This window comes from Lipotes vexillifer, unplaced genomic scaffold (genome assembly GCF_000442215.2).
Source record: "Lipotes vexillifer unplaced genomic scaffold, Lipotes_vexillifer_v1.1 scaffold335, whole genome shotgun sequence".
Classification (NCBI taxonomy): Eukaryota; Metazoa; Chordata; class Mammalia; order Artiodactyla; family Lipotidae; genus Lipotes; species Lipotes vexillifer.
This window is the reverse complement of record NW_006781329.1, coordinates 4,924-14,796: the sequence shown is the minus strand read 5'-3', so window position 1 is coordinate 14,796 and position 9,873 is coordinate 4,924. Positions and strand designations below refer to the sequence as shown.

Below are 9,873 nucleotides of genomic sequence, written 5' to 3'. Positions count from 1 at the left end.
TTGAGCCTGTGCGTCCAGGGCCTGTGCTCTGCAACGGGAGAGGCTCCAGCAGTGAGAGGCCTGTGTACCGAAAAAAAAAAAAAAAAACGTGGACTTCAGCAGCTTCTGGACCAGAGTTCCAGTAGCTCCCACTCTTCCCTGGATTACCTGAGTGCCTCGCACTAGTTACCTAACCTCTCTGTGTGAAGCGCTTGGCACCATGCCTGGCTCACGGTGATAGCCTGTCCTGCATGTGCATTATGGAATCTCTTCACCAGCGATGGATGAGGTGCTGCTGTTATTCTCCGCACAGGCGGATGTGGTGAGGTGTGGACAGGTGAAGTGAGTTGTCCAACATCACAGAGCTAGGAAGTGGTGGAGCTGCTCCAGAGCCCATGTTCTTTTGGGGTTTTTCTTCGTTTCTTTTTTCATTTTTTTGGCCACGCTGTGAGGCATTTGGGATCTTAGTTACCTGACCAGGGAACGAACCTGTGTCCCCTGCGTTGGGAGCATGGAGTCTTAACCACTCGACTGCCAGGGAAGTCCACAGAGCCCACGATCTTAACCAGGAAGCTAAACTCTCCCAGGGTCACATGGCTGCTGAGGAGCATAGAGAGACTGAGCTGAGATCCTGCTTTACTCCTAGACCAGAGCTTATTCCCAGGCCTAAGCAATGTACAGGAGCAGCTGACATCTCCATGTGTTGCACTCAGAGCCCGCCGCAAAAATGTGAGCATTCATCAAGATTCCCACAAAGATTTGAGCACCTGCTTTGTACTCAGCATTGTTTTTTGAGCTGGGGAGAGGTGGTAAATAAGAAAAAGTCTTCATTTTCTTAGACGCAGATTATAAACCAGTGACCAACGCTTTCTAAAATGATTCAGTACATTTAAGTGCTATGAAGAAAACAGAACAAGCTGCTGTGATACTACATGGCTTGGGTGGTCAGGGAAGGCCTCTGTGAATGATTGAAGGAAGCAGGCTTGCAAAGATCTGGAGAGAGTTCCAAGCAGAAGGAACAGTAAGTGCAAAAGTCCTGAGGCAGATTTTGCTTGATGTGTTCATGATACTAGAACTCTGATTTTACACAAACAATTTTCTCCACACTGGTATTTCAGTTCCTCATTGACTTAGCAAATTAAAAAGATGATAAATATGTTTGTGTTGCCTTCGAAAGTAAGAGTAAATTTGGAATAACCAAGAGCTTCTTCCTGCATTTACAAATACAGCAACAAAGGCATTTGGGCATTTTTGTAGCCAACAACTTTGTAAGCAGACCCGTGCATTTGTAGTCCATGCTTCTGTGCTCACTCTGAAACCGAGCAAAAGAGGGCAAGCCCATCCCTGGCTGATGTGTTTTAGACAGCCAAGCGAATTCACGCTGATCCACAGTCCTCGGGAGGGTAAAAGATAATACTGAGGGATAAATATGGAAAAGCTGATTTGCTGCCCATCCTCAGGGTCAAGCACAGGGCTGAGGGGGCCAGCTGCATCTTTTTATAGTCTCCTTCTCAGGGAAATGGTACTGCTACAGCATGCCACCTTGGAAATTTTTCCTGCTTGCCTTGGGAGAGGTTTGCTCAACTCACTTTGGGAAGGTTATTTCAACTTTCTGCTGCATCAGGACTTTGTGAGTGGTGAACACCAAAACCCCGAAGACACACATGCATCCTTGGCTGCCCTTGGTAAGCACGGAGAGAATCTCACCGGTCAAAAGGGGAATATTCTGGACTTTGCCTGATAATTCTTGGGCTGACATTTTTGGGCATCCCTGAAACAACCACTCTTGCTGCAGCTGCTGCCTGCCCTGTTCTCGCTTCAGACTCAGTACTTGCCAAGATCTGCCTGGAAAGAAGTGTTTCCCACTGTGGGCCTCACAACAGTGAAATGGCATCAGACCGAAGTCCTCTGTTTCAGGGTCTAATTAGCCTGTAGCTTTAGGAAGTGGAACAAAACATCTACATTTTTGTAGGATGTTACTTGAAAGTGTTAGCTGAATGGCCTCAGCTGTTCAAATAGTAGAGCTAGATACAGTGGGGTAAGTGGAGGGGGATGGGCCGGGCTGAGGGGCGTGGGTACTGGAGGGAGGTATCCGTAGTACTGGCAAGAACGGTCCAGGCTTCTTTGAGATTTAAAGGGCTAACCCAGAGGTAGCTGCGCATATTAGCTGCGCTGCTTGAAAAAAGCCTGTTTTGTTTGCTAAGTGGTTCAGGTGGGGTGAGGGCTTCACTTGGAAGGGAGGCTCCTTGGCAGGTGCGGGCTGGAAGATGATTCCAAGTGAACCGATCCCTAGGCCTGTTAACCTCGCCTGAGAAATGAGAAGTTTGGATGAGATCGGTTTCCTAGGCTCACCTGTCAGTGAATTGCACCTGAAGTGCTTATTCCCAAACCACTCCGATCTCCAGAATCGGAATTCTTGGGAGCAGTGATCTGCGTGTTGGGCAGGCATCCGGTGATCTTCATTCTCAAGGATGTTTGGCCTGTGTGATCTCTCACAAGTCTGTCAGCTCTAAAACTGTTGGCTAAGTCTGGAAGGCAGTGATTCCTAACTAGTCTTGAGACCCAAGGCTTTTTGCAAATCTAAGGACAGCTGTGGATGCTCTCTTCAGGAAAAAAATGTGTGTAGGCAGAATGCGGAATCCAGTTTCAAGGTTTGTGATCCTTGATGAAGAATTTCTACTCTAAAGTCAACTCAAAAGAGAGCCTAAGCACCTGGAATCGTGGATAGCACAAAGTAACTGCTCACTGAAGGTAGGCTATTCTTTTTATGTCTCCCAGCTTTTTCCTATGATATACTAGTACTATCGTCATTTTTTAGGTGAGGAAACTGGGGCATAGAGAGATTAACATACCTTGTAAGTGGGGAATGGATTTTAACCTAAATGATCTGATTCCAGAACCAGTGAACTTAAAATTCTGGGTTACCTAATAAAGTGGGGTGTGTAAAGTGGGGATGGGGGAGGGTGGAACGGTCAGAAAAGGCCTTTCTGAGCTCTTCCAGTTCTGAACTAACTTGCCCCTGGCCCCATCACTTTCACAGTAAGGGTCTCGGTTCTACAGCCCACAAAGAAAGGGGCTGGCCTCCCCTCTTCCTGCTCAGCGGGGTCCGACTCCCACGCTCTGCGATCCACTTCCCCAGCGGGCCAGGCTGTGTGGAAACAGGCCGGGCCCTGGCTTCCCGCCGCCTGCCAAGGACTAACCGTCCCAGGTGTCTCCTGTTAAGCGGCCGCCGGGGCGTCACTTCCACCCCGTGGAGAATCCCCGAAGAGCCCGAGGCCCGGGCTGCTCGAGGCGGGCGGGGCCCACCTGTCTCGGCCCCGCCCCCTTCCCGGGCGTCCCAGGTGGCTCGGGGCGGGGAGGGGCCGCACCAACGCCAGCCAGCCGCCAGTGAGCTGCTAGCCGGGACGGGGTGCCTGGAACAGGGACCGGCCGGACGCGCGGACAGGCCCGGCGAGCGCGGCGGAGCTGGTGAGCCGGGCGGGCACAGCGGGCTGGGGGCGGCGGTCGGCGGGGGACGGCGGGGCCCGCGCCCGGGTCCTGCGGGGCCGAGCGGCTGCGGCGGGCAGTGCAGGGCTCCCCTGCCTGGCGCGCCGGGGGAGCGAGCGCGCCGGGGTCGCGGCACAGCGGAGGGGTCGGGGCCCCGTAGCTGCCTGGGGGCGAACAGCTGCGACCCTCTGCACCGGGCTGGAGCTGGGGGCGGGGGCGGGCGCGGGGACAGGGCCGGGGCTGCGTGGGTCTCTGAGCGGCCCGGGCGGCGCGGAGGCGCTCTGTCCGCGGCGCTGGTGGGGAGAGGGGAGGCTGGCGGCCCCACTGCTGCGGAGACTCAGGTCCGCGGGGGAGACCCGAGCGAGCTCCCGCCTCTCCCTCTGCGGCGCTTCCCAGGGGCCGGCTCAGGTGCAGCTGCTCCCTCTGCCCGGAGCTTTACTTTTGTTGCTGGCGTTGAGTGTCCGACATCAATCTGGGTTAGTTACCTGGGGCTTCCAAAAACTGGGTATGCAAGGCTGCTCTGACTCGAGGGGCCTGCGCTTGTAAGGCTCCATCCAGGTCTGTGTGTCCTGGGGCGCTGTCGGGGGTTGGGGTGGAGGCGGAGGGTGCGCTGCATCTCCCAGGCCCCGGCCATCGGTGTGATAAAGTGGAAAAAGTCTAGAATTTAAATTCTAGTTACTAGCTGTGTGACCTTGAGCAAGTTGCTTAACTTCGCTGATTCTCAGTTTGCTCAAAGGTAAAAAGGGTATTATAATCATTACAATGGCCTTAAGTTATACGATGTTCATAAAGCCCATAGCACGTTGCTTGATGAAAGTTCTCTCCATTTTTCCCCCTATGTGTTAATGTAACACTTCATGCCTTCCAGAGGTCCCCACTCCTTTCTGAACAGAAGGGAGATCCAGGAGGCTCAGAGTACCCTCCTTTAGGAGGGAAGGTGGTGGTGTGTGGTTTGGGGGGTGGCATTTTTTCCATTCTAACTTGTTCATGGCTAGGCCTCCTCCAGGCAGTTTTACTTCCTGACGCCATTCTAGAAGCCGGGTTTGAGAGGTGACTGCACAGGTCCTGAATATAGAAGGGATGTTATCGGCTTGCTTTCATCATTACTGACTGTATTTGTCAGAATTCTTTTCTTTGGGTTGGGTTTGGTCACTTGAAAATTGCTCTATGCAGTATAGAAATTGATTGGGTCACATAAATGAAAAGGCTGAGGGTTTTAGCTTGAGGCATAGCTTGATCCAGGGGCTCACATAGGGTTTCCGGGCTTGTTCTCTCTTTTTCCCTCTGTGTTGACTGTTCTTAGTAGGGAGTGATAAAAAGCACTGGCATCTCAGGCTTATCTGTTCCTTTAGAGAGAGGGGGGATAGGAGGGATCTCTCTTCTTCCATCACCTCTATCCTTGTAGCAAATGTTATTGATACACTAGACCAAAGCGGGGCCAAGCCATCTCAGGGGACAGGGAGTGGGTTTCCACCATAGCGGTGGGTACTTTGCTCAGGTGCCACTGTGATAGTCACTCCCACCCCAGGTGCCGGGGATTGGGCAGGGACAGTTCCCAATGAGAGGTCTGACTTCTGGGCAGATAAAATAGGACCTGTTCCCTGCACTCTCTCCGCCTTTGCTCACCACCGCCTAAAGGAAGTCTTTAGTGGAGTGTAGACTGCCTGGGTGCCATGTTCTATCTGTCAATTGTCAAGTCTTATCCCAGGCAAGGAAGGCATCCTGCATGTTCCTCCTTTGATTCCTTGTTTTGTTGTTTGCTTGTTGGTTGATTCATTCATTCAGCATTTAATAAATGCCCAGAATACACCAGGGCCTCTGCCAAGGGTGAACATGTTTGCTTTTGAGGAACTCACGGTCTAGTTGGAGAGGCAGATGTGCAGAGAACAGAGTCTGGGACTGTGTAACCGTCTGGGAACAAGCAAAGACTTCCCAAGGAAACTGTACTTGAGCTCTAAATTGGAGATAGTAGGGGATAGTAGGAAGAAAAGTTGCAGGGACTTCCCAGGCCAAGCGGTGTGGTGTGGTAGGGTACTTCCTGTTGTAAGTAACGCTAGTTAGGTTCCTTTACTGTCTTGCTTAAGAAGTCTAGAGGTAGGTGGTTCAAAGTGGCCACAGTTCCGGGTTGGCTTCTTGAAGATTCTCTGGGTTTTCCCTGCCCTGCCACGGGGTGACTGGAGCTCCATCACGCCTTCACGTGATAACATGTAGAGCAAAAAGGGAGGGAGACGGCGTGCTTCTCAGTGATTCTCTAGGTAACAAAGGTCAGAATTTCTCAGCGGTTCCCTGTGTCACTGGCCAGAATGGTCATACGCCCGTGCTGAGCCAGTCACTGGCAAAGGAGGAGAGGGTGGCTGTGATTGTCGTGGCCCAGCCGTGTTCTGGAGCTGGGGGAGGGGTCACCTTCCTTGAGCCCGTTGGTGCCCCTGTCTGAAAATCGGAATTCTGTTAGCAAGGCCGAAAGCGAGACTGCCTTGCCTGTCGGGCTGTTAGGTAGCCGGTCACCCGTGTCTCCTGCAGGTGGTGACAGATGATGAAAGACATGGCCTTACAGGCAAGCAGGAGAAGCTCAGGAGGTAGGGGAAGTGTAGGGTGTGGCTGAGGGGGGGGAAGGAGCTGAGGTTGGAGGCGCAGGTAGAGACCGGGAAGCCCTGTGTTAGATGCCCTCTGGATATCACTAAGAAGCCGAAATCTCGGTCCCATTCCTCAAAGAGCTTACACTCAAAACCTGGGAAAGTTTTTCTGGGTCTGTCACACTCCCACAGTGACAGCAACAGTGGCTCACTCTGTGGGGGTAACTGTGCGGGGATTAGCGTGGAGGAGTTTGGGGAGGGGCCGTGTGTAGTTTGAAGAAGCCTCACAGCTGGTTCTGCCGTGCCCCCCACTCCCCAGTGCCCCCTTCACCTTCTCCCCTGCCCCTTACTGAGAACATTTGCTCTAAATCATGTCTTTGTTTCGGCGTCCTTAGCTGTCTTCAAGCTAACAGGCTGGGACTTGGAGAAGATGCAGTTAGTGGTAGATCCTGGACCAGAAAACAGTTCTCCTGGTGATAGTCCAGCGGGTGAATACTATATAATCGTGTTCAGTAGGGAACCAGCCTCCACTGTCTACTGCTTTTAAAGCATTTAGCCTGTTTTCATTTGAAGTATGAAGTGAGAGCTGCTTTTTGTTTCCATTTGACGTGGTGGACATGGGTGGGCATTTGGTGTTAGATGGGGCAACCAGGAGACTACTACTCCTATTCCTCCATCCTCAATATCTCCTTAGCACAGAAATTGGCAGACAGATCTAGTCACTAATCCTGGAAGAAAGGAGGGAGTGGTGGCCAACATACCTTGTTGTTTCCCTCAACAGTCCTGCCCAGGGCTGCCCAGGCAGAGTGTGAGGGAATGAGGTAGAGAGTTGCCTTGGGCAGTCATTAATTCACAAATGTTTATTGAACACCTACTGGATGGCAGACAGTGCCCTGGGGTTGAAAGGAATCTATAAGAATGTTAAAATCTCTGTTCTCATGGAGCTTACAGTCTACTGGAAGGGGACCTATTTATGTTTTGTCTCCTATGTCAGGTGATGAGCAGTACTATAGTGAAAAATAAGGGAGGTTAAGAGAAGCCTGCAGTAGTTGGAAACAGGCTGGGCATAGTGCTAGAAATCGTCAAGGTTTAGTCTGTCTCTGGTTTCCAGCAGAGAAATACGGCCTAAGCAGGTATGGTACTGGCCAAAAAAGGCGTTCCCTTGGAGGAAGAGGATCACATATTAAATAACTTGATCTTAAAGAATTTCTTTCATGAGGAATCTCTTGGTTTGTTTGTTCTACTGTCCCTCACATTGTTACCAAACGTGATTTACAATGACTTACAAAACATGGTACCAGGTGATGAGAAATAAATGAAGAAATACGAGCAAAGGGAAAATAAAGTTCATTTCTTTCATCATTGTATTCCAGAATTGTTTAGATTTGGTAGCAGGGGAAGAAGGAAGTATGATGATTAAAAATGTGATGATTCATGCTCAGGCTTCATTATTTAAAAGGTGACAGTGTAAAGTTTTGATGTCTCAGAAGTTTATAACTTATTTGGGTGTGTGTGTGTGTAAAGAGCCAGTTTTATTTGAAAGGAAAAAATAGTCTTGAGTTCAAAGAAAACTACTAGTATTATTTTTTTAGGTCAGTACAAAGTGCACCAAAGGTTCACAGAGATGAAAAGCCTAATTCCAGAGTCAAAATAATATGGTATAAATAAAAAATTAGTGAGAAGGTGAGTTTGGACTCATAACTGGCTGGGAAAAATACACAAATTCAAATAAAAATTTACAGCCTAGATGGGTTACACAAAGGTAATTTTGAGTACCTATTTTTATTGGGTTGTTTGTTTTCTTATTATTGAGTTTTGAGAGTTCTTTACATAACCTGGATATATGTCCTGTGTCAGAAATGTGATTTTCAAATCAGTTCTCTCAGTCTGTGCCTTATCTTTTTATTCCCATAGCAGTGTCTTTCTCAGGGCAAAAGTTTTTTAACTTTGGTAAACCAACTTATCAATCTACTTATGGATCAGAATTTTGTTGTTGTACCTAAGAATTCTTTGCCTAACTAAAAGTCTTGAAATTTTTCTACATTTTCTTCAAGAAGTTTCATAGTTCTATGTTTTACACTTAGGTTTATGATTCATTTTGGGTTAATTCTTATGTAAGGTGTAAACTGTGAGTCAAGGATTTGGCATGTGGAATTCCAGTTGTTTCAGCACCATTTGTTGAGAAGACTATCCTTTCCCTGTTGATTTATCTTGACATTTTTGTTGAAAATCAATTGGCCATAATTGTAAGGGTTTATTTTTGGATTCTCAATTTTATTCCATTGATCTAGAGGCCTGCTTTATGCCAACACTACACTGTCTTGATACTGTGACTTTATAATAAATTTTGAAAGCAAGTAGTATAAATCTCCCAATTTTATTCCTTTTCAAACTCGTTATGGCTCTCCTAGTTCCTTTGCCTTTTCATATAAGTTGTAGAGTTGGCTTGTCAATATCTGTGAAAAATTCTGCTGGGATTTTGAATGGATTGCATTGAATCTATAGATTCGTTTAGGAAGAATTGACATCTTTACAATACTGAGTGTTCCAATCTATGAACACAATATGGCTTATCTCTTTATTTCTGTTTTCATTTTTCTATCAGCATTTGTTTTCAGGATATAGATCTTCCACGTTTTGTTAGATTTATACTTAAGTATTTCATTTTGGGGGTTGCTCTTGTTGCTCGTATATAGAAATGCAATTGACTTTTGTATATTGACATTGTATTCTGTTACCTTGCTAAAGTCAATTATTGTTCTAGGAGGCTTATTTATAGATTCTTTGGAATTTTCTACTTAGTCATGTCATCTGTGAATAAAGACAGCTTTATTTCTTCCTTTCCAATGGGATGCATTTTTATTTTTTTTTAACATCTTTATTGGAGTATAATTGCTTTACAGTGGTGTGTTAGTTTCTGTTTTATAATAAAGCGAATCAGCTATACATATATGCACATATCTCTTCCCTCTTGCGTCTCCCTCCCACCCTCCCTATCCCACCCGTCTAGGTGGTCACAAAGCACCGAGCTGATCTCCCTGTGCTATGCAGCTGCTTCCCACTAGCTATTGATTTGATATTTAGTAGTGTATCTATGTCCATGCCACTCTCTCACTTTGTCCCAACTTACCCTTCCCTGCCCGCCGTGTCCTCAAGTCCATTCTCTAGTAGGTCTGCATCTTTATTCCCGTCCTGCACCTAGGTTTTTCATAACCATTTTTTTTTTAGATTCCATATATATGTGTTAGCATACAGTATTTGTTTTTCTCTTTCTGATTTACTTCACTCTGTATGACAGACTCCAGGTCCATCCACCTCACTACAAATAGTTCAATTTTGTTTCTTTTTATGGCTGAGTAATATTCCATTGTATATATGTGCCACGTCTTCTTTATCCATGCATCTGTCGATGGACACTTTATGTTGCTTCCATGTCCTGGCTATTGTAAATAGAGCTGCAATGAACATTGTGGTACATGACTGTTTCTGAATTCTGGTTTTCTCAGGGTATATGCCCAGTAGTGGGACTGCTGGGTCATATGGTAGTTCTGTTTGTAGTTTTTTAAGGAACCTCCATACTGTTCTCCATAGTGGCTGTATCAATTTACATTCCCACCAGCAGTGCAAGAGGGTTCTCTTTTCTCCACACCCTCTCCAGCATTTATTGTTTGTAGATTTTTTGATGATGGCCATTCTGACTGGTGTGAGGTGATACCTCATTGTAGTTTTGATTTGCATTTCTGTAATGATTAGTGATGTTAAGCATCCTTTCCTGTGTTTATCTATGTATCTTCTTTGGCAATCTGTATAGCTTCTTTGGAGAAATGTCTATTTA

The 9,873-nt window shown here is 47.3% G+C and overlaps 1 protein-coding gene across 1 annotated transcript; it reads right to left on the bottom strand.

The window, feature by feature from the left end:
• Window positions 1–3,216: 3,216 nt before the first annotated feature.
• Window positions 3,217–5,979, bottom strand: LOC103080675 (keratinocyte proline-rich protein-like; the record flags this gene model as incomplete). Its single annotated transcript, XM_007454555.1, has 2 exons — window positions 3,217–3,758; window positions 5,869–5,979. Coding segments are annotated over 2 exons (653 nt in total), but the record flags the coding sequence as incomplete, so codon positions are not given.
• Between the last annotated feature and the right edge of the window lie 3,894 nt (window positions 5,980–9,873).